At 42.8% G+C, this 24,658-nt stretch overlaps 2 protein-coding genes across 2 annotated transcripts in view; both read right to left on the bottom strand.

The window, feature by feature from the left end:
• Window positions 1-11,566, bottom strand: part of dbpa (D site albumin promoter binding protein a) — a 40,128-nt gene extending 28,562 nt beyond the window's left edge. Inside the window, exons 1-3 of the mRNA XM_042225313.1 lie at window positions 10,672-11,566; window positions 4,799-5,067; window positions 3,064-3,262 (exon numbers count right to left, since the gene is read on the bottom strand). Coding sequence (XP_042081247.1) covers window positions 3,064-3,262; window positions 4,799-5,067; window positions 10,672-10,867 — 664 coding nt within the window. The 5' untranslated portion in view covers window positions 10,868-11,566. The remainder of the gene's footprint in view (window positions 1-3,063; window positions 3,263-4,798; window positions 5,068-10,671) is intronic.
• A 3,516-nt stretch (window positions 11,567-15,082) lies between these two features.
• LOC102306831 (zinc finger protein 865) overlaps window positions 15,083-24,658 on the bottom strand; it is a 14,397-nt gene continuing 4,821 nt past the window's right edge. The window contains exon 3 of the mRNA XM_005933741.3: window positions 15,083-21,445. Within this exon, the coding sequence (XP_005933803.1) occupies window positions 16,896-21,047 (4,152 nt within the window). The 5' untranslated portion in view covers window positions 21,048-21,445 and the 3' untranslated portion in view covers window positions 15,083-16,895. The remainder of the gene's footprint in view (window positions 21,446-24,658) is intronic.

Below are 24,658 nucleotides of genomic sequence, written 5' to 3'. Positions count from 1 at the left end.
CTGTTTGGTGATATGTCATATTCATACCCATCTACAAAGCTTATAGATTATGGAGCAAGAGCAAAGAAAGAGACTATGCTGGCATATGATATAAACGCATTGAGTTAAAGCCTTAAGTCTTCTTGATACAGCAGACACATGATAGATTGTTATATGACTGTGCTTGGCCTTTGCAGAAGAGCATTTATGCATATTTTTAGGTACAGATATGGCAAACCGTCCAATCCACAGGGTGCTGTATGCAAAGACGAAGACAAACACTTTTTGCCTTCATTTATGATCTCACAGATTAGACCCAGCTTCGCTCTTTGTCTAACCGGTGACATTTTGACGACAAGACGAAGCTTCACAAATGAGTTAAAAAATGCTAAAATAATTGTAGCATAGATAACACAAACAAAATTAGGCTCTCTTGTTCCGTCTCCACACATCTTAACATGCTCATACAATCATTATCGTATAATGGCTGAACGTTTACAAAGAATGTGGCAGTCTGTTGTCAATAAATCACCACAAAATTAGCTGTGATGAATCACTGGATGGCTCGTGGGACAAAAAACATGACGGTCAGCGTTAGAAAGAACGGCTTTGTGGTTTCAATTAGTCAAAACTGGAAGTTGTCAGGCTTGTGAAATCTCAAAAAGGAAAGAGAAAAAAAGAAAAAGACAGATGGACAGAAAGGTTGTTCTGATGTTCTGGCAGTTCTGGTTCACATCAAATGCAGCAGAGAGAGGAAACAATAAATTATGAATATATAACAGATGATAACAGCCTGGTGGAGAGAACCGAGGAGGGCCAGAGAACAGGGTGTCAGCCATTCATCGTGCTGAGATATAATTAGAGAGAATCCTGATCTGGTTATTGTTAGAGGCACCGAACGCTTGAGTTGTGCGAGTTAATATAATGCATTGTGGGCCTCGATGCTCATTAGTGCCAGATCACATCGAGGCCTCTTGCACATACAGCTTCATATATGTCTGAAGGCATTAGTTGCAGCACAAATGCTGCCTTCTCACATGAAGATGTTTTAAACTCACTGCAGAAAAAGAAAAGCTTGCTCATTTTTAAACTTTGTTAATCATTAAAAACATTCATAACAATCTTAAAAATATATATTTTTAAATATTTCCCCTTATAACCTCATTCTTACGGAGCCCCGCAGGGGACATGGGAGAAAAAAAAATTTCGCCGGAGTTCTGCGAGATCTCGCAAAACAAACTCGGGATCTCGCAAAAGTTTTGGCCGCATTCTTCGGACGCCGGCTCGAAGCCGACCGGGAGGTCAAGGCACGATGTGCCAGGAAAGCGGTGTTCCTCCCGGCTGTAGTAGGTCTCGACCTCCCGTTAGCTTCGAGCTAACGGGAGGTCGAAGGCCCGAGTTTGTTTTGCGAGATCCCGAGTTAGTTTTGTGAGATCTCCCAAAAGTCCGTCTTAATTTTTTTTTCTCCCATGTCCCCTGCGGGGCTCCGTACATTCTGGTTAGTAGTATTTTGACTGGTAGGTTAAGTAAATAACCTCTGGACAACATATTAATTTGTGAAAATTGGTAAAAAATAAATAAGTAAAATATGACTTTCTTAGTCATGAAAATCATCCATCCAGAGGTAATGATACAAAGTCTCCCTTTTTCTGACCAGGAGGGTAAAATTCAGCTAACCATTATACATGGTAAACAATATCTGACAAGCTAAATAGACTAAAAATAAAATAAAATAAAATAAAAGAGCTAAATGGATTAACAAGCAGCTTGCCAAAAATTGCAATACCTCTAGTGGCCACTTGAGGCAGGCTCCAAAGCGAGTCAGTCCTCATGGACACCCACGATAAAAAGTCCTGCTTTACAACAGAAGTAAAAATGTTTGCAGCCAGGTGGAAAATGCTTTTAGTGTCTGTGGATGGTGTTTGGCCTTCATAACAACTGTACAAGGGTTGAAAATTTTTATAACTCAACCTTTAAGTTTTTTCCAGACTTAACATTAGGAACAGGGTTGACCCTTAACTGCAGCTCTGAACAGTTTGTCATGCCTTTTGAAGCATTTTAATGCAATTATCTTCAAAATTACATGACTTGATATCTGGTTAATTTTTCACAACAGCTGATTCAAGAAGTCTGCTCTCTAGCTGTGGCTCATTAGATAATAGTATGCTATTTGTATGTTACTTAATTAGTAACATAATTAGTAACTTAATTATAACTAATTAGTAGCTTTAAATTTCGGTGATTTTACTCCCATTGACACCTATATATAACATCGAGCACCTAGCCATGCAATCTGCCTTTATAAACAGAAAGGGCCGAGCTCACTGGATTTGAACTGGTACTGTAAGACTCCACTGTTACAACAAGTCAGTTTGTGAACATTTCTTTCCTTCTAGATTATAAATGATCAACTCGTAGTGCTATTATTGCAAAGTAGAAGCATTTAGAAGCACAACAACTCAGCCATGAAGTGGCAGACCTCAAAGTTACTGAGTGCTGAGATGTGAGGTGCATAAAAGTCTTAGCGGACTCAATAAGCGCACAGCTGACATTAACATCATGATAAATGTTTGCCAGGAGTTTGCCAGCCATGGTATAGGCTCCCATGGCTGAACAGCTCCTGTAAGTGTAATGTAGGTAGCCCAGTTTCCACCAGTACAGTTTATAGGTGCTTGCTAACCAAACTTGCCAGATTTAGCTACTAACTTGCTTCTCCACCTTAAAAAAGACTTCAGGTGGGAGTCATGGATGAACTAGCAGGAAGCATTATATTAATTTCCCATAATTCCCATTTTAATGGGTCAAAATGTATAAAACTGCTCAGAAGCAACATCACATTCAATAAAACTGTGTTATAAATGAACCTGTGAATAATTTTGTCGCTCATTTTGCTAAATAATGTCACAGAAACTACTTTCCAAGGACCAACTGAGAACCTTCAAATGTCTATTTTATGCCTGACCACAACAAACAAAACCACAAAATATTCAGTTTACCATCACACTATAAAAAATACAGATCATACAATTCTCACACAAGAATTAACTAAATGTAAGGACTGTTTTAAAATTCCCAATCACTCACCATGTAGACACTCAGGTCCTCCCATCATGCTTTGCTGCTGTTGAGGTGGTGGCGGCTGTGGTTGTGGTTGGACGGTCTCCAGTCCAAGCAGTGAAGAAGAAGAGGATGAGGAGGACATGGAGGAGGAAGAGGAGGAGCAGGGCGGAGGAGAGGTGGGAGGACACTGAGAACTCTGGTTAGGCACCGCAGACTGGGAGCTCTGGGAGGAGAACACAAACAAAAGCAGAAATTGTAATCAGAAGAAATTTGGCTTAAAGCGGGAGGAGCTAAAACAGCTTGTGTCAAATAGAAGATGAACAGAGGTGCTACACAAATACACAGGATAAGATGAATGTGAAATGAAAGTATGTGATATGAAAGTACTATTTTCAATGATGAATCATGCAGTGCTGCTCCAGCAGTGTCCAGGAATGGTTCTTTTAAAATCTCATTAGTGCTTTAAGGATTTCTTCAAATTAAAATAGTTCATTAGCTTATAACAGAGCAATGGCAGTATAAGGTTAGCTTAAAGTCCAAAGATTAATCTCACAGTGTAGTGCATGGCCCTATGATCATGACTTATTCACAATTCAGAAGAAACAATGGGACTGATAGACATTAGCCAGCAAACTAAGCAGCTAGCAAGCTGTGCAGAGAAAGGTTAAAGGTGCGCTTACATCATGCCAGCATGATTTAAACTTTAAAATCATGCTTCATATTTGAAATATTCATTAATTATCTGAATTACAAAATGTGTCCAAACGCTCACAGCAGGATCTTTTCCTACTTTTACATTGCATTTCAATATTTTTTACATTCCTTGCTAGTCTGTTGGACTGTTTCTATGTTATTCCAGTAGAGTTCTAATATATTACAAGGTTTAAGAAAAATGCTCTACAGATGCCACAGAAAGCAGAGATGATGTCGCTCTTTACATGATGTATTTTATTTCGCTCATTCCTCCTTTGGATGCAGCCGCAGGCTGTGAGCAGCTGCAGCTGCTAGTGAATCCGTGGCTATAATATGGTTACTGCTCAGACTACTGCAAATGCAAATAAGAAGAGGTGGATGGCAATGCATGCAGAGCCTGCACTGCAAGTGAACACTGCGAGTAGCTAAAAAATAAATAAACGGGAAAGCGTATGTAGTTTTAAAAAAACATAACCGTTGAAATCTCCAAAAAACAAACTGAATTGCAGTTAATTGACTTCCAGTGATCGTAGTGAAGGTCGTTTCAGTTTATCAACACAAGTCTCTGCAGTTCCCACCAGAATGAGTTGCAGAACGCCAAAGATGTTTTTCAGGTAAAAAAAATATATATGATAAGAGTAGTGAGAGACTGAACTGCTCCATTTGCCACCTTGGCTGCTGACAACAAATTAACACTGAAGGGTTACAGCGAGCTAAGAATGTTTATCTTGAAACTGAAGCCGCATTGTAACAAGAGCATTTCCACCTTATTAAAAATTCCTGGAAACACTCCTGCACTGCAAGCATTGAAGAATCAACTGGCTCCTTTTGTGACAATGAAGACTAAACGATGACTGGCCAGATAACTGGTAAACTAGCACAGTTTAGCATTAGCTCACTCATCTGAGGTTTTCTCTTGAGGAAATGATGATGTTCCTGCAACTGTTTCATTAACATCTGTGCTGAATAAACATTAAATTGTCTTCTTCCACTATAACGTCTTTTGGTTTGGCAAAATTGAGGTATGATTCATAAACCTGTGGTTTTTGATCTCCATCTATTTTACCTGCGAGGGGATCTGGGCAGTAGCAGAGCTGGGCCCATTGCTGTGCATCCCCATCCCATTCTCAGTCAGGAACTCCTCCAAGTCCATGTACTGCAGCTGGAACAGGCCTCCATCACACGGCAGGGTCCTCTCCCACAGCAGCGGGCCCAGGAAGGCTGACTGTGAGTTAGGTCGCAGTGCGCCGGTGCCTGGGGTTCCTCCCACCCCATTTGCTCCACCGGCACTGACACCCAGAGAGTCTTCATCGGAGTCCAGAGGCTTGTCTTTGTCTGAAGAGAGAAGAGGATGAGATATCTTCCATTAAGCTGCTAACATTAGTTCTGTTGTTCCGTCTGCTCTGACTAAAGTATGCAATGAAACTCATTCATCCTTCTTTTTCAAGTGTTTGCAACGATAACTCATATTTGTTCAGCATCAGACAACAAACATTTTCAGTGTTTTCTTTCAAAAATGGCTCAAACTACAAAATCCTAAAGTTCTCATCCACATGTTTATGTAGTTTAATTGCAGTCCTTTGGTGGAATCTGTATCACAAAGGACTCTATATATTAGACACCTAAAAACTTATCTGTGCATGTGCTATTTTGCAGATGCACAGATAGGTTTGTGCATCTGCACAAACTTATCATGTTCTTCCCATGATGACTCAGCAATGGCAATAGAGCTCAGGACCCCTAAGCATCGTTTTTACTAGTGCAGCTGTGAAGGTTCATAACCTAAAACACTGCTTTCGGTTCCTTAATGTAAGCAAACAAGAATCTGGGAAACTACTGGTTTTTCCTTTGGGGGACTCTGACAGATTTTCTGGATTTCCACTGTCGCTAGCAGATGTTCAGGCCACATCTTCTATTTCTATCTGCCAGACATTGTTTGTGAATGCAGATGAATCTTTAGAAAAACACTGAATCGTCATCATGCATTGGTTATTCAATGCAATTCAGTAATTACCAGCCCTCTTTTGTTCGTCACATAGACCTTTTAAATGCATACAACCAAAGCCTGCTCAAATATGTCTGGTCAATAGGACTACAAAAAGTCTCCGAACAAAACCCAGGAAACTTCCCAGAACACAAAACACAATCGAGGTTAACCTCCTGCCAGCCACTGTATCACTGACAAACCACTGAGGGGTAGGGTTAGGCTGTACTTCAGCTACGTGTTTTTAAAGCCTAATTTCAGAAACTAGACAACATTATCTTCCATGCATTTAACATCTTTTATATGATTTCCATCTGAGAGGTAAAAGAGGTGAAAACAAATCCATACAGATGGACCACTGGGAGCCTGAACTTAACCCTAACCAAGTCACTGGTGATCGAATGGATGTTAAGAGGTTAATCAAACACAAGTGACAGCAAAAGTAAGCAGAAAACCAACCAAAACAGTGCAAAATGCAAAAATCCCTAACACCACCCACAGTTTCCTGGTTTAAAGACCCGTCTCTCTCTCTACCATAAGTGGTATCATCCAGTTCAGAGCAACAATGTCACGTGCTCCAGCTGGCAGCTTCTGAGGAAACATCAGAATGGTTTCTTTAAGATAAGAATCGCTTATCCTGAGCTGAACACTGCATCCTAAACAGTTTAACATGGATACAGGTAGTATTAAGGGGTGTCCACACAGGAAGAGACTAGCATGGATGTATCACTGAATGTCAATGTCTGGGAGCGAAAGATAAAGTTGATATGACTGGCTGAAAAACACATGATAGCGTCACCTACACCCCTGGTGACCTGCCGTCAGCTACAAAGCAATGGCTTCATGCTTATTTCAAAAGAATCCTTTGAGAATTTGAAGTAACATCTGATCGATATACAGCCTGAGGTTGGTTTCTTGTGCAATTCAGCTCACTGCGGCTCAAAGAGGATCAGACTGACATGACTTTTGCTTCACAAAGCATGAAAATAATTTTAAAAAGAGAAGGCACACAAGCCAACAAAGACCCAACAAAGGCTTGTGCCACTGCCTGGCACACATGTCCTTATCACCCTATAAAGCACTTAGCCACAATCATTAAAAGGCACCTATAAATAAATTGAGCGACCTTGCACTCTGACCTCATCGTGAAAGTCCGATGGAAAGATTAACCATCAATAAACCATCACCAGAAAAAAGGGATTGTTAAAAGAACAGGAAATAAAGGGAAGCACTTCATGGAAATATAGACAATGATAGCTTTGTACTCTGCCCCTTTGGTTATATTGTTCAAAAGGATTACATTGCCAAAAGCCCATATTGAGGAAGTGGCACGCTGAAGAATAAAGCCCCATAAAACAGCACTAAAAGAGCATATTTAACAGGGCTGGAATGACACAGAGACAGACTGTGAGTTGTGAAGAAAAGTGAGAGGCTGGGGAGAGTATCAGTGAGGCTGGAAACTTATATTTAAACGGATTAAAGTATATAAAGACGTGAGAGATCACAGCAGTGGATGGACAGATAGGTACTCAGAAGGTGGGAGGAGTAGAAAATAATCTGTCTCTGGCAGTATCTTAATCATCTGGCTGCCAGTGTAGTAAGTTTAGCTACAACCAGAGCACAAAACTCACAATCTTTGCTTTGTGGAGACTGTTTGGTTCTGTAGTTTAAGATGCTTCAAAGCTAATGTTCATGATTTTAAAATAAAAAGAGCAAAAAAAGAGAGATGCAAAATAAACTTAAGAAGAAGACAAATAAGTGAAGTATCCCAGAAACCACATTCAGGTGGAACATTTGCAGCCTGATTTATGGCTATTCCTTACGTTTGGTGGAGCAATCACCATAGCAACAACAACCAATCACTAACAAGGCAAGCTAAGCGAGTTTTCATCGGCCTGCCTGTGGTGAAATTTGTTCGTAGATAGCGGGCTGATTATTCACCACAATGATCGATTTCTCCAACGTGTTGATGCCAAACTGCAAAAGCAGCCACCTCACGCTCTCTGTATATTTACTTGACCTGATTTGACTAGTCTGTGTGTGTTAGCCCTGTGATAGTCTGGTGACTTGTCCACTATGTACCCTGCCTCATGCCCTGTGACAGTTGGGATAGGCTGCATGCCACTTCAGCACAACTCTGAAGTGGATAAGCAGTTAAGAAAATGAGATGAATGGATGGATGATGTGACTGGTAGCAGTGGTGTCGGTAATTGCAAAGTTGAACTTTTCTCAACTTTTCAGGGCGACCAACGTGAAGGAAAGAACTCACAATTCTGTTTGGCGGTACATATTGTCATTCAAAATAAATGAGAATCCAGCCTAAATGCCTCCAGGTCACTTAAAGTGACCTTAAATTTTTCCAGGAAAAACAGCTCCTTTACAGTTAGTTGATTTTGCAACTGATCTAAAGCCGACGGAGAAGCAAATTGGAACGTCCTTTTTCCAAATCTAATCCAAGCTTTAGGGACAGACAAAAGGAAAAAAGTCTTGGGATCAAAGTCAATGACTTCTTATACTTTTTTGACAGATGTAGGTCAGTAAGTGAGATTGGAGCAGGCCGAGAGCTTCCTAATAAGAAATAAAAGGGCAAAGCAACCATCCAACCTGAGCATACAATATGCAACAATGCATAAGCTTTAAGGTTTGCAGTGACTATCAGGCTTTGTGACAGACAGTATCTAGCACATGAAAGCATTGCAAAAACACATAAAGGTGGTAGCAGCAGATCTTTTTCTTGCATTAAAATAAACATGGTATACTCTCAAGTATATACTCAGTTCAGCTGAGTCAAACTAGCCACAGTGTCGAGCAGACACTTCTAAGATATCACAGGAGCTTAAGTGAAGTAATTCAAGTGCAAAGGAAAATGAAAAGATAATCTAAAAGCAACAGAGGGCAAAGTCATTAAAAGACATGGGGAAATCCCTTTTCTGTAAAGCAGCGTGAGGAGGACCAGAGGGCGAATGGATGGGAGGAATAAGTGGAAGTGACACAGCTTAATCAAAGTGACACTTTGAACTCAAGTGGACAAGTCATTAAAATCTGACAGACTGCGAACTGACCCGCAGCACAGCAGAGAGGAGAGGAAACGTGGCAGTGGAGGCTTGGAAGAAGAGATGATCCATGCAAATAGGAGTGAAATGTGCAAAAAGAAGAGAGAGAGAGAGATTTACAATGGGAGGAAGAGGAGAGGGATGCAAATAAATGGCTTTGGAAAAAAAATAAGTCTGGGTGATGAGAGTAGAAGATGAAGACAGAGAGGAAGGGAGACAAAACCTGAGAAAATGTAAATCAGCGGAGGGGCCGCTGTTGTGAAGCGAGTGGAAGACGAGAAGAGAGCAAGACAGGAAAGTGTGAGAGGGAAAACTCAAAGACGTGCAATACAGAGAGCGAGAGAGAGAGAGAGAGGGAGGGAGATGTGCTAGATAGAGTGGGTGTTTGTGAAGGCGTCAAACAAAGCTAGCCGGGGGGGGGGGACACAGCAGCAAGGCAAAGGGCTGCATTGTGGAAGGGGAACAGCAGCTAAATCAGGGGCAAAAACATCTTCTTTATGCCCCTGAATGCCTCTCCTCTCATTAGGAGGATACTGTACTGAGCTGCTTTCTGACTCCATGGAGAGACTGTCAACTGTGTTCACCATCATCTCCTCCTCCTCCTCTTCCTGCTCCACAGAAAGGAGCTGTAGTGGCACCAAAAAGCCACCAGGGGCCAACAACATGCAGAGAGCCACTGGACCGTACCATTCCTTTGCCCCCCGACCCCTCTCTGTGAATGTGTGTGTTCAGTTGTATCCACACTCATGAGGCACTGACTCTTGACAACCTTCTGTTCTTGTGAGGACATGTTTTTTATCTCTTCATGTTAAATAAATGTGTTTTAATTGAGGTTTAACTTAATTTACTGGTACTCAGCAGAAGAGAATGAATGCAAATCGCTGCCTCGCAAGTGTGCGTATGCGTGTGACAGCAGCTGACTGGGAGTTATAATATCCCCACAGCAAGAGAGAGGAAGGAGAAGCAGGCTGGTTAATATTTGTTGTGGCAGCTGGAGGATGGGAAATAATTCAATCCCACTCAGTAACCTTTATTTAAACAAACCAAACGACTGCTGCTTCTGCTGCTTTGGCTGGATTTTTGATGGCATCCACTCCAGATTGTGTTTCTTTTTTTACACCCTCTTCTTCCCTCCTCCTCTTCCTCCTCCTCCTCCTCATCTAGATCATTTCACTTCACCACCACCAAATGCAAAAGGGAAGCGTTTAATATAAAAATGCAGCAGGCCAGAAGGAGGAAAGCTTGCAAAGAAAACAATGTCCATGTGAGTGTGTGTTGGATAAGCAGGGCCTCCTCTGTGTTTTACAATCACACCTACCCACTCAGTCACATGCACACACACACGTTCACACACTCATGAATAATCCCTGTGACATTTCTGCAAAGAATATAAGCTACTGTTTATTGTTTGTTTTTCAAATCAGAGCTGCAGCCCTTTATTTCTTTCAATATCTCTTAATTATCTTCTTCTTCTTTTTTAATCCTCATGACAGCAGCTGGTAATGTGTCCAAAACCCTAATATAATCAGCTTAAAATCAAGCAGCCATTTTTCCACATATGAAAATGTGGAGAACAAAGGCCAAATCTGGCTTTTTCAGTTGAGTAAAGAGATTGAAAACGTGGCCCAATAAGTCCTTAATCACAAATTTACAGATAAATTTTGCAAATGTGTGTGAAAAGCTTTGTAAATAAAGTTTATCTTTACTCTCCTTTAGTGCACTTAATGTGGACATTTCCTACATGCATCGCACATACATAATACAGGCCTATACTGCGCTTGCAATACAATGAAATTGGCCTCTGTACGGCTGAGGTATTTCCCTAGTGGCCCTTTAAGGAGTTTGTTCCTATTGGATCCCTTACTCACACGCGCGGAAAAGCGTACACGTGCCCACACTCACCTTTCATCTCGCAACAGTCCTTGGGGCCTCTCTGGTCTGCCTTGATTGGCACCTGAAGCAGAGACTTCAGGTTGGTCATAGAGGTCAGGTGTCCACCTTGGGGGCCGCTTCCAGCCGGGTTGCTGGCCCCAAACTGGGGGCTTGTGGCCCCGGCAGGGAGATCCGGTGGTAGGAGCTGGGTGAGAGGCCTTGACATAACTTCTCGGGGGGAATAAGAGGAGGAGGAGGAGGACAGGAGGAGGTGAGGGTAGGAGGAAGTGGAGTGGGGCAACCTGCAAGAGACCGTAAGATCAAAATAATCCACTTAGTGATGCTAATTGACGGGCGCGCCTTCAAAAGGTGCGCGGACAGGTGACGCGTGTGCGCTCAGGGTGTCCACCTGATTGTCGCCAGTCCCATGCAAGAAAATGTGCGAAAGAAAAAAAACGAAACAAAAAAGAAAAAAGAGGGAGGATTTATATCCAAAATGGCACCATGTTGACCGAGTCTAATTCATCCTCCAGGAGTAGCTGTCAGTCGGTTAGTTGGTCGGTCGATCGCTCGGTGAGTCCAGAGGGAGCTATAAACAATATTAAGAGAGCAGAAATAAAGGCAGTAGAAACAGCGGAGTACAGTCGAGTCGCGGCGGTGGGAAGTCTCCAAGACAGAAAAGAGCGAAGAACAAAAAGAGGGGCGAAAAAATGACAAGATGACGGAAATAAAGAGATCCTCCGGAAAAAATAATAATATCCAGTAGTATGAGAGACGGATAGATGGGGCTGATGGCTCTTATTTTCCTCTCTCTCCCTCTCTCTCCCTCTCTGCCAGTCAGCTGGAACCAACACGGGCCGCTCGTGTGACGTCACCGCTCACGGGGGAAAGGCGCTTGGGGGCGTGGATCGTTTGCATACAGCGGCAACGCCCACACAGCCCAATTGACCACGCCTCTCCCTCCCGTGTACTCAGAGTCTCGGCGCTGCATTTATGACTAGTTTAAAATGTGAACTTCAAATTATTTTGCTCTTTCTCCTTTGTTTTTTTCAGGGAAACTGAACAAAACGTTTAATCTCATGACAAAAAATAAGTCCTGTACCCGATGTTGACATCCCCATGTATAATAGAGGTCCTTCTGGTCGTCCACAAACAAAAAACTATTGGGACTGCAGTCAAGAAATTAAATGAATGTCTGTGACTGACAGTTAATGTGGTTACTAATTAAGAAATGTTGAAAATGTTTCTGATTAAACGATCACACAATGTTAAAAATGTTAAAAAGCAAGGATGCAGCTCAAGGATAAATTATATTATTTTGCTATCAGCTTACAATACATGCTAGATTCAAGCTGAACAAAAAAAACCAAAAAAAAAGGGAAAATCGCAAAACAATTAAGTTAAAGTGCAAACATAAAACATGAAGGCCTAACAATGTAAATGCATAAAAAAAAAAACAGAAGCTAAAACGATGGCAGCTAGAAAATATAATATAAAATAAACTTTTATGGAAGAAAATATGTTAAATTTCATAAAAGTATGAAAACAACAGATAAAAAATATGGTAAATGTTATTAAAAAATTAAGCAAAATAACATTTATTTAATATAAAGAATAAGAAAATAATGTTATAAAAATGTAAAATTACAAGATTACTAAAACGCTACCGCTTCTCGTGAATGCAACACACATTGACACTAAAACGTGACGCCTCCATGAAGTTTCAGCCAATAGCGGCCGCATGTGATAATTCCTGGATGGCCCGTGAACACGCCTCGCCCCGCCCCTCTTCTCTCACGCTGTCACTTAAACAGCGAAAGCAGAGCCCGCCGCGTGTGTGTGTGTACTAAAATGAGATGCAGCTCCTGAAACGTCAGGATGTTTACCTTTTCCACTTCCTTATCTGAGCAATAAGGGAAAATACGATTACTTTTACCCCGAGTTCAAACGCGAACAAACACAAACGGTCTTACCATTTCCTCCACACTAAAAACATATACACGCTATTCTTTTTAACAAGAGACACTTAAATAAAGGCCCGCTCTATTATACTGGCAGTACACCGAAACCATTAATTTATAACTGTTTCCTTGAATATTGTGAGTATGTTTTAACTCATACATAAACTGTTTGCTGCGAGGCTTCAAAATAATAGAATAAAAGTCATTGAATTGTTTCAAATCTGATAAAACCACCCGAGGAGCAGCGCCTCGTCTGTTTTCTCCCTGTTGGATGTCCCTATCTGACTCTCGCGCTCTCAACAACAAGCACATGGACCCGGCACGCGCCGACTGTTGCCTACCGGCGACTGTGCAGCGCTGCGATTGGCTGAATCTAGGTCACTCGCTGCGGCTCTCAGCGCTCTATTGGCTAAAAATAGGTCACAGTCTCCGCCCACAGATTTCCCCATGCCATGGCCGCGTGAGAGCACGGTTGGAGGGAAGGAGGGGGGTGTTTATGTTTCACTTCTGAAGGATCCATTAAAGATCATATTTACCTTTTCATCGTAAATGTTCCGAAGGCACAGACAAACTAAGGCAAAGTAAACAAAAAATACAGCAAGGACTTCATAAAACAAAGACAACGTTAATAAAACGGATAAACAGCAAATAAACAATAAATGATCCAAAAGCTCTTAATTTTGTTTACACTTTAAAACCATTTTTAGCATTTCAGTGATTTTTTTACTACAATGAAGTATTTTTGCTGATTATTAATTATTAATATTTCCGTCATATTTTGAGTGTTTTGTTTTGTATGCTTTTTAGTTACATGTTTGAACTTTTTTCCTATGTTACCAGACAGATAAAGTTGAGTTCTAAATCTACATCAGTGGATTTCATACCAGTCTGTATGAAATTCTTAATTTTTCTTATTCTTCGATCATCTGTCTCTATCTCACCCCACCCCTATAGTTCTCCTCTGTCACACCAGCACATCTGCATGTCCTCCACTAGATCCATGAACCTCCTCTGTGGTCTTTGTCAACACCTTGTTGTCCAGTATTTCCACTATCTCTCCTCTGCACATGTCCGAACCATCTCAGACTCACTTCACTAACTTTGTCTCCAAACCTCTAAAGCTAACTTGTTCTTAACTCCACTTAAGATACCACCTCCAACTTGGCTTCCTGTCTTTAGTGTGAAAGAAGCAAAAACATTTTTATTATCATCTTCTTTTTTTATCCAGGCAAAAGTCAAGTTAGCAGACACGTAACAATTAAAAAAACCATATGTGTGATTTTGGCCTTTAGAAAAGAACCCAAGTGTTTTGGCAAGCATTAAATCATTATAATAAACTACATAAAAAGCGGGCTATAATAATACTATTATTGCTATTAAAGAGCTCTTTTCGAGGTGAAACATACCTCAAAATACTGGTGTACTTTATTTTGTCTTCTAAAACAAAGTCATTTCTGTTTAAATGTTAGCCATACGCTAGCATTGCAAACCAAACTAGCAGAAGTCATTATTACAACATCCTGTAAATGAACGAAAAATGCAACTGGTTTAAAACGTGACTTCTGCTGCTGTCATTCATGGTTCCTGGAAGCGCCTACACATCTTATGTTATGATGATATAGTGATGTTACACATACATGACAGGAATGTGTGAATAGTAAGAAGCCAAAATAATCTGCCTCACACACAGACACACACAGAGCAGCTGAGTGCGTGCACGCTGGCACGGATCAGCAAAAAGTGTGAAACAACAGCTTGACTCCACTAATGTGTGATCTGAGTTTCATGAGGCGTTTCGAATCAAAATTATTTTCCCTTCACCCCTTCCTCCAACACTTGGAACTAGGCCATGTTTTAAAGGATATTTAAATGCTGCCATCTAGTGACTGGTTGTTGGTATTGCAACAACTTAAAAAAAACAAAACACCCCACTTCCCACTGGTGTTTTTTTAAGGGTTTACACCTAATAATTCATTCTAAGATTTTGTGACGTGCAGAGGATTTGAGAGCGGGAAGATCAGCTGAGTGTGCATGAAAGAGCACATCTGTCTGCGTGTTTCGGGTGTTTAAGGCTGGCTTTGTCACAGCTGTATGTGAGTCGGGCGCTCAGCTTGTGCCAGGCTGTTTTCATAGTGTTTTCTCACAGGCAGCATGAGAGAGATACCACTTCACGGTCCCTGCAGCTGTGGTTGTTCAAGCTACTGTCTTCTCACGTAACTAACCGTTTCCTCAATGCTATCTACATCTCTCCAACTTCATTTGGATTCAACTGCAGGTAAACTTGTTGAAAGCTCAGTTTTATCAGTACAATGTTGTCATGTGAGGGAGATCAGTTAATCATGTAAAATGATGCACTTTCCTTTATGCTCCATTTACTATCAAATAACCAACATTTCAGGAACATTTAAAATATACATCCTATAACATGTCACTTAACTAAAAAGAGATGAGTGCATGAAACAGAAGATTTAAGACAACAATCAATGTTTCAGATTTTTTTTTTATTCGATTTGAGGGTTTTCAACAACTCACTTTTAGGCAATGAAAAGGATAGTAATTTAGTAATAATATTACATGTTTTAGTTTTACAGGTAAAAGAAAACACACATCTGGACAGGACCTAAGTAATGAACTATGTGTACACGCTTCTGTTACAAAAATGGGGCATCAAGTGTGGCAATGAGGGAGTAGGTAAAAGGGGGCTCAAGGAGGAGGGGGGAGGATATCACATCGATACATATACTCATCCCGCTGTTTTACAAAGTCAGACCCTGACTCGTTCCCTCCCACCCAAACATTAGCAACAATGATAAAAGAAATGATACTCGGTGTGAGAAAAAAAAAAAATCAATATGTAATAAAATATAATACGAATTGTACAGTACACTTCGGTTATTTCTCTTCTTCCTTTTCAAATCCTGAACACACTAACAGCTCCTGTTCTCACTCTCTGTTCACGCTTCTTCAAAAACATCATAAAGTAGTGTACATTAAAAACAAGATCAACACTTTGTTTGTCCCAACTGTCTCCCTTCAGTCTCTTTAGACAAACAAACCCTTTATTCTCCCAAGAAGCTCATTAAAAATGACAATAGTGTCACATCAGGATTTCTTTTTTCCATTAAAGATAAATTTATCTTGAGGGCAAATTTCATCTCAGTATAAAAAGAGAGTTCTTCCACGGGGGCAACAAATAAACACAGACCAAGAGACAGACACGCTACTGTTTACCGGTGAATAATGTGAACGCAAACTAGAACTAAAAAAAATAGAGATGCACCGATATTTGGAGGGATATCAGTACACAAGAAGGCATTTACTGATATTTGTGTGTTGTGTTGCGTTACTTTTGTGCTGGCTGAGTGTGATGAAGAACAGAAGACTTTAACGGAACTTTATGGAAATCTCTGTTGGGAAAAACAATTTGAAACTTTCCAAAATGTAATAAATAAAAAAGTGATTGTATATCTAAAAGATTTTATATCTAAAAGCCACTTATTAAAGTTATTAAAGTGGCTTTTAGTACTTTCCTCTATCGCCACAAGATGGTGCAGTGAGTCCATGTAACCTGGCAACTCATTACAAACATCCACCCATCCCTCCACTTGAGAAAATATCAAAAGTTAACTGAAAACACCAACCGATAAAACTGTGCCCCCTGGTGGTCAAACCTGGCAGAACATAATTACAGGGGAAAAAATAAAAAACTTTTGTTTCATAGTGGAGCTGTGTAATAAATAAAAATAAACACTAAAATATATATAGGTATAAATCTGCATTTCTTTTGGTCAAATTGTTTAATATCGGTGCATCCCTACTACCGGAGATACATCCCCTCTACAAAAGGCATCCAATCCACATTTATGCCCAAACACTGATGACCGGGGATTTAAAAACAAAAACAAAAACAAACAAAAACAAACAAACAAACAAAAAAAAAACAGAAACATGATGGACAGGAAGCCGAATCTGTTTTTAATAACAGATGCTACTAAAGTCATGTGGTCTTGAGTTCCTTCACCTTTGGGGAAGAGGAAACAGCCTGTGATGGTGGTTCTGATTTTGGGCCTTTTGAAGTCCACTTTAATTTATCGACCACCGTTGCTGTGGTAAGTTAGGATTGTACACAGGAGGAAGGCTCGAGGTTATTACTGTAGTTACACTAAACCCCATACTTCCACCTTTTTTTTTTGTCTTTTTTGTTAAAAACTTGCTAGCTCTTGCTTGCTTCTTGGATTATTTAAAAAAAATAAACATCAAAAACAATCTAATCTAAAAAAAAAAAAAAATTGTTTACTGACTGTAGTCAGTCAGAACCGTTGATCTCTCAGGCTGGACCAGACCTGGGACTGGCAGCTGGACTGGTGAATGTTCATCATCTGACGATGGAGATCTCATCAGTCCCCAGCTCCCACCCCCACTGCTGGTGGTCGCCCGGCAGCAGAACTTGTGGCGGGCGAGTAGCCGCGGGTTCCAAAAACTGTGTCGGCATTTGTGGCATTGGAATGCAGCTTGTTTAAGATGCTGGCCCCTGTGTTTCAAGGCTTTGTATAACGAACTGGTGCGCCTCTCACACACCTGGCACCGCAGACGGGCGTGGCGGCCTGAGTTCCTAGGTGGGTGCCTAATGGCGTGATGGACCAGCAGAGAACCCTGCTTGGCATACATGGTGCTTGGGCAGATGGGGCAGGGGAAGCGTTTGATGGGGACGTCCATCGATGTAAGCCCCGTGACCCTGACGGCGCCACCGCACCATGACTTCACCTTCATTACACTGCCCTTTATCCTCAACTGTGCCAGGAGCTTTTTTTTGTTGAGCTGAGCCTGTAGTCTGCCCCTCTTCTTTCTCAGAATCATCAGCTTCCTGCGCGTGTCTTTACTCAGGGGCACGCCCACCAGCTTTCCGTCCCTCATGATGCTGTGGATCACTACTCGCCGTTTTTTCTTCCGGTGCTTTCTTGTCTGCCCATGACGCTTTTGGTAGTTTTTTGGGCGGTAGTAAAAAGGGTGCGGGTGTTGCTGCTGTTGTTGTTGTTGCTGCTGTTGCTGCTGTTGTGGTGGGGGTGGCGGAGGAGGAGGTGGTGGTGGTGGTGGTGGCGGCGGTTGTTGTTGTTGTTGTGGGTTTGGTTGTTGTCCGGATGTCCCCTGTGGCATGTGGGAGGAAGCAGCGTAGTTGGGAGCTGAATTAGAATCGTAGAAGAGCGGGGAGTATCCAGAGGGTTGGTTCTGATTCACGCGCTGACCGTTGCGGTCAATGCCATGCTGAGACAGCTTGTGCCGCACTAAGCTGTTAGAATAAGCAAAGGCTTTGCCACACACTTCACAGCGAAAAGACTTCTCCAGCCCCACCCTGCCGCCATGGACAGTCTGCTGATGTGCTGTCAGGTGGAAATAGTGACGGAAGGATTTCCAGCAAACGGTGCAGGTGTAAAGCCTCTGTGATGGCGTGCCAGACGTTGGAGACTTTTCTCCTTGAGAGCAGGAGGAGAAGAAGTCAGAGTTCCCTGTGTTGGCGACTTGGCTGATGGCGGCAGCAGCACCTTTTATTCTCCTCCCCTGGTTGTCGATTTCTCCTCTTCTGTGCAGCTTCCCGTGTCTCACGAGGCTCTGAGCGTAGGCGAACATCTTCCCGCAAAGATTGCACTTGTAGTTCTTTTGACCCGAGTGTACAGTCAGATGCTTGGTGAGGTGGAAAGGCTCACGGAACATCTTGCCACAGACGTCACACGCGTGAGGCTTTTCCCCTGTGTGGACACGGTTGTGGCGCCTCAGAGTCTCCGCCCTCCTGAAGCGTTTGCCACATATCTGACATCCGTACGGCCTTTCCGATCCGTCGCCTGGCGGTGCTGGGCTCCTCCTCCTCCTGACGATGGTATTGGGATCCCTTTTCTCTCTGGGCTTCCGCGGCCTCCTGGGCTTTGTGTGCGGCTGGCTGGGGTGGGTCAGCGGCATGGTGGAACCATTCAGGGTGGAGGTGGATGACGGTCCACCTAGGTTACCAAACCCCAACCCCCCCAATAGGCCTCCAATGATATCCCTCCTCTCTCCTTCCCGGCTTTCTGTGTTTATATCGCACGAGGCGGCGGCTGCAGCAGCGATGGCTGACATTGCACTGCTGGTGACCTCATCTTCTGAATCATCCAATAGGGAAGAGAGTGGAAGGTGCGGCTGTTGTTGCTGTTGATGGTGGTGATGTTGCTGACTTTGTGGGTGGGGGTGAAGAGTTGGGGCTAAAGGGGCCTTCCGGAGGGTCTGGTTGGTCATTTCATTGGCTAATGTGCTTTCTGAGGGATACAGAGATGAAGGCTGGGATCGTCTGTAGTCGTCGACACCGCTGCTGTTGTAGGACGACTGGCTCTGGTAGCGATTTCTGGAATAATCTGTTGCATATTTGTCACTGGCCATCGCTGCCCCATCACTTGAAATCCCTACGCTGTCACTTCTACTTTCCATTTTACTGCTGCTAGGGTTGGAAGATGCACTCCCTGCACTGCTGGCCCTGTTTTTTGAACTGCGTGGAGGTTTGCCACAAGCACCTGAAGCGGCATGGTTCAGGAGAGAGGTGCTCTCACGAAAACAACGCCCACATGCCGGGCAGCGGAAAGGTTTCTCGTCGTGGATCTTCTCATGTCTCGTAAGTGACTCTCGACGGTTGAAGGACTTTTGGCAGATGCTGCAGACAAAAGGCCGGTTTTCTGAATGGGTGACACTGTGCTGGATGAGGTGACCTCTCTTTTTAAATCTCTTCCCACACTCGCCGCAACAGAATATCCTCTCCGGGCTGGGAGAGTTACAGTCTGACTTCCTGCTTTGGCTTTCTGGTGTCAACCCATGGCTGCGGAGATGCCTTCGTAGGCTCGAAAGGTGGGTGAAGGTTTTACCACACTCACCACAGTGGTAAAGGGGTTCTGGTTCTGTCTGGCCTGATGAGATGCTGTTATGATTTTCTTGGGATTTTGACAGCTGTTGGTTTCCGTTGGCAACGAGCACAGAGGTGGGATTTGAGGAGGTGGGAACAGATGAGGAGGAGGACACAGTGGAGGATGACTGTTGCTGCTGCGAGGACGGTGAGAGGAGAGAGGAATGCTGCGGTTCACTTCCGATTCCACTTAGCCTGACGCCCCCAGACCCTCCTCCTCCTACGAGGCCCGATGAGGAGCTCTGACTGTGCCCACTCGAGCTGCTGTTGTGGCAGTTGCTAACACTACTGCTGCTGTGGCTGTGGCTGCTACTGTCCGTTTTCCTCTGGGGCAGATAACCCGCCATTGCCTTCTTTCTCCTGCTACCCCCACTCGATCCTGACGTAGACGAGCTGTCTACAGACTTTGCTCCATCATCTTTAGAGAGGGACAGGTGCAGGGGCAGCGGGAGGGGGAGGCCAGCCTCTTGCTGCATTAGCGATGCTATCTGGTTAGAGGAGAGGACAGGAATGCCTTGGAAATCAAAACCGCCCAGTGGGGCCGGCTGCGGGGCTGGGTGAAGAGGGTGCGGGTGGTGAGTGTGGCTGTGTGGATGAGATAAGGCGTGTGGGGTGAGTTGCTGCTGTTGCTGCTGAGGCTGTGGAGCTGTGTGGCTGTGGGAGGAGTGGAGTGCAGGAGGAGCAGCCAGTGCTGAGTTTGACTCTGAGGCGCCTTGCCCGAGGCCCAAACCTAGGTGGTTGTGAGTGCCCTGCTGGACGAGAAACTGCTCTAGGCTGCTGCTGGTGGGAACACCAGACAGGAAGTACTGATTAGCAGCAAGCATGCAGCTGAACTGCTGGTGGAGACTGCGAGGATCGGACTGGCCAACTAAGGGGACCGCAGTGCTACCAGAGGGGTTGTTGGAGCCGGAAGCAGAGGTGGAGGGTGAGGGTGAGGAGGAAGAAGGGCCAGAAGAGGGCTGGGGCACAGAGAGACCTGGATGGAGCGGGGGAGGCGGGGGTGCAGGTGTGACAACCCCCCCAATGACTCCTGCGCTTCCTCCACTGCTGCTCCCACCAAAGTCGAAACGTCCCATCCCAGAGTGGAGCTGCTCCTGAGCCAGCGCTGCCTCAGCAGGGTGAAAAGGCCGCAGAAACTGGGGGTACCCCGACGAGGAGCTCCCGCTGCCACTGCTGCTACTGCTGCTCATCTTACTCGACTTCCTGGAGCTGTGAGACGACGTGGACGACTGGCTCTGGTGGGAGATGGATGGAGGAGGAGCACTCATTTTGGCAAACAATGATGAGGAGTCTGCAAAAGCATTGCTCCGTGAGGTTTGGAGGGACCCAAGGCCGAGGCCCGACAAGAGGCTTCCAGATGTGTCACCACAGGGTTGGTGTTGTTGTTGCAGCTGCTGCTGGTGCTGCAGCTGCACTTGCTGTTGGTGGCTCAGTTGTCGTTCTAATCCAAGGCCTTTGAACTGGTGGGCTTGGTGTCCACTTAGCATTTCTAAAATGTCCATGGGGTACTTGCTGAACTGAAACATCTCCCAATGCAGCTGTGACAATGCACTCAGGGGTGGCACAACCCGTTTGCAGCTGCTGGAAACAGCAGTGAGCCCTTATCAAACCTGCGGCGGTCTGATTTTCACAAGTAGTCCTGCTAACGTCCAACAGGCCACGATAATCCACCGAGAGCCTGATTTTCCTTACATGAATGTGTCGCTAAAGAGCGAAGCGTCAAATGCTTCTTTAAAAAAAGAAAGAAAGAAAAAAAAAATGTCATAAATATACTAAACTATAATAAAAAAGAAAACAGAGTCTGTAGTGTTTCTTTAGAATGTTCCATAGCAGTCCCATAAAGTGGAGTGTGTCCGTTATTTCTGTGCAGGCTGAACCATTGTTTCACTGGCCTTCCATCCAGTCAAGGAGATCTTCGAGGAGCCTGAACAAAAACAACCAAAAAGAATAATGTCAGTAATTCTGTATAAATTAAACAATAACAACATATTGTTTTTCCTGCCCTCAGTGCCTCTCCCTTAGCAATTACAGTGTGGAACTTGATACAGCTAGGACAAACAAATTTTCGCAGGTATCAGTCTCTTGCTTCAGAATTGATTATTTGCACTCATGTTACCCTGATGATAGTTTTTTGGCAGTGAAGAGATGACCTGTTTGTTTCTGTAGCTCTAGTTTTTAGTGTTTTTAGAAAAGCATACTGATTTTACTGTGTAAAAGGTCACTGGCTTCCTGTTTTATCCACTCAAGAGGATCAAAGCAGCTGTTCTACAATTATTTTTGCACAACTCTGGAAATCTTGGAAAGCGTACTGCATTCAATGTTTATTCAACCAGGTAAACTTTTCTTCAGCTGGTTTTCTAATCTCATCAAGCTCGAACCCAGTGAACCTAAAGCTCCGCAGCTGCTGTAACTTTGAGTTTCTCAGGAGATGATTTCCTTTAAATCCTTGTTGTGGCCAAGCTGTGAAACCAGATTGTAATTTGTTTCTGTTGTAGTGTGAGAAAGCAGTTCCAATCACAGTGTTTAGTTAAAAAAAAAAAAAAAAATCATTACTGGCAGGCGGAAAAGCGATAAGCCAAACATGGAAATCCAGAGAAATAAATGTAAGCAGGATAGAAATCATCAATCCTCAATGGTTCCTGTCTGTGTTGCAGATAAACGTTACAGTCAAATAATCAGCATTACAACTGAAATCGGAGAGGAAATGAACAAGAAGCCATTTTGATTACTGACCATTCCAATTATTTATTAATCAAGAACTCAAAGCCTTTGTCTGGTTGAAGCAGAGTCTTCTCTATTTGAGCTAAATATAAAAATAAAAATATGGCACATTTGGAGAGATCACGTAGACAAAGAGTCACATCATTCCCTATTCAAACTTTAACCCCTGGAGGGTCTTAAGGACATTTATTGTCTTTTGAATTTTTAGTTTTAAACCATTTTCACTGTGTTGAGTGGATTAAGACCTAAACATTTTCACAGAACAAGAGCAAATTCGTTGCAGTTGGTACCAGAAGTAAATGTGTTTACATGTTCCAAAATATCACTTGTGGGTCAACAGGAGCTGGTTATGAGCGTTTTGTTTCAGAAATCAATTCTTATGTGACTTGCTGCTTCAATTCCTGTTGATGTACTTTTAAAAGTTTCTCAGTCTTGCATCTCTTTTCCTGCCTCAGCATTGTTAACTTCTACTTCCTCTCTCTTCTGTTTGTGACAGTGTAAGTATGTGTGTTAAGAGAAAATGTAATACAAAAGCCCTTAAATCCGTAATATGAATTAATAATTCTGCCTAGACACAGTAATATTTACTTCAATCAAATATTAGGACATATTCCAGTTATGTGTGTCAGCCTGCAATTTTTTTTAAATAAAATTTAATACTATAAGAGGAACCGTACCATTTCGCAATTTAGAGACACCAGTAAGGGTGACAAATTCCCTGAATTGTCACCCTTACTGGGACTCACTGGGAATTCAGAGATGGCTCCTGTCCACCTCTTGCTGGATAAAATGACTTCCAACACATACAAATGCACACACACAAAACGCCCATCTCTCTCTTTCTCTGTATGGAGTGACGTGATACTGATGTGATACTGTAAACTCTAAGGAATGCAATACGTCACAACATACACAACATAGTACTGTACAATTCAGACTAGAACTGCTCCATTATAGCAAAAATTGCAATCCTAATTATTTTGTGACATTATTTAGTGTGATTTCTGTCTTGTTAAAGCGGATTTCCTCTCACATTAAATAAAACTCAAAATGAAAACATATACAAAAAGATATGAAGGTAGTGGAAGACAGTGTTGTCCGATAGGTTATGCCCAGGCTAGTGAGCATTTTTGATTGTGAAATCTGTCTGGCAAGGACGACTGCCAGTCCTTGTAGACCCAGAGCTGTGGGATGTTTGTGGGTTCAAACAGGGAGTGAAGAGAGGCCCAGGCACCACTGAACTCTAGACATTTGCATGGAAGCCACAGGGATAGAAACAGAGAGCCGAAGTCAATAATCTAACAACATTTCCAGAAGCAGACTGGATTAGAGACCCTTGGAGACAAAGGCATCTGCAAAGAAGAGTCAAAGATCCTTCCACAGCCTCACCTTCAGAAAGCTTTTACAACTTTCACTTCTTCTAGATGGATTTAGTTTCCATCATATCTTAGTTCACTCTGATCTAAACTGTGAGTGAGTTTGAGGTTTTAGGGTGGGCACTGATGCAAAAAGGGGGGTGGGGGCTTGATTTACAACAAGGGAGAAGGAGAGATAAGTACTGAAAAATGAACACAAACACTGAAAATGAACCAAGCAAGCACTTGTCTGATATTTGAATTTTGCATGTGCAACATGACAGCCTAAAAGAAGCACTTGACTTGAAGTAAATTACAGTAAATAAATCAATAACCTACTGATATGCTTTCCTTTAAAAAGGAGAAAACATATTTTAGCTCCATAAAAACAAAGGAAGAGGACAAAGTGCACTCGCTCATATTCATTTATCTCAAAAAGCACAAATGAAAATATTTGAGGCTGTATCGTTTGAAACACCAGTTTTCTTCATTCTTCAACTTAATACTGCCAAAAACATCAGCAAAATGACACTCCTGTCATAATCTAACAATAATGACACCCTCTTTAATTTAACTAATGATGCTTCTCGCGTTCACTGCATGCAACAACCCGCCATCATTTCAACCTCTCCAAAACATCAGCCTAAATAATTCAAGTCGCTACTTCTCCTGTGTCAGCATCGCATTTTCTGTCCGATACTTCGTTTTGTTTTGGGGGTTTTTCAAACTAGGGTCAAATCTGCTTTTATTTCTGACCTTTTTCTAGCTCTGCAGTGAGCGCTCGATGTGAATGAGACTCCCCTGAGACAGAAACCACAGAAGCCAAACGTCTTTATATGCGCTGTCACATCTGTGTACAGTCAGATATAAAACCAGGAAGGATTTTGTATGTTGTCTGTACAGACAAAGCATAATGATCATGCATTCAGTTTAGCTGCATGCAAATTGTGAAATTAAGAAAACAGTCATTAACAGTCTAAGCCAAAAAAAAGAAAAAAGAAAAAAGGAAGCACCGACGTAGGTCTGCTCGATTATAGCAAAACTCAATCAAATACCGGGGG

This window comes from Haplochromis burtoni, unplaced genomic scaffold (assembly GCF_018398535.1).
Source record: "Haplochromis burtoni strain Fernald_Lab_line unplaced genomic scaffold, NCSU_Asbu1 Contig_168, whole genome shotgun sequence".
NCBI classification, from domain to species: Eukaryota; Metazoa; Chordata; class Actinopteri; order Cichliformes; family Cichlidae; genus Haplochromis; species Haplochromis burtoni.
The sequence above is the reverse complement of the archived record's forward strand: the minus strand, read 5'-3'. Positions and strand labels throughout refer to the sequence as shown.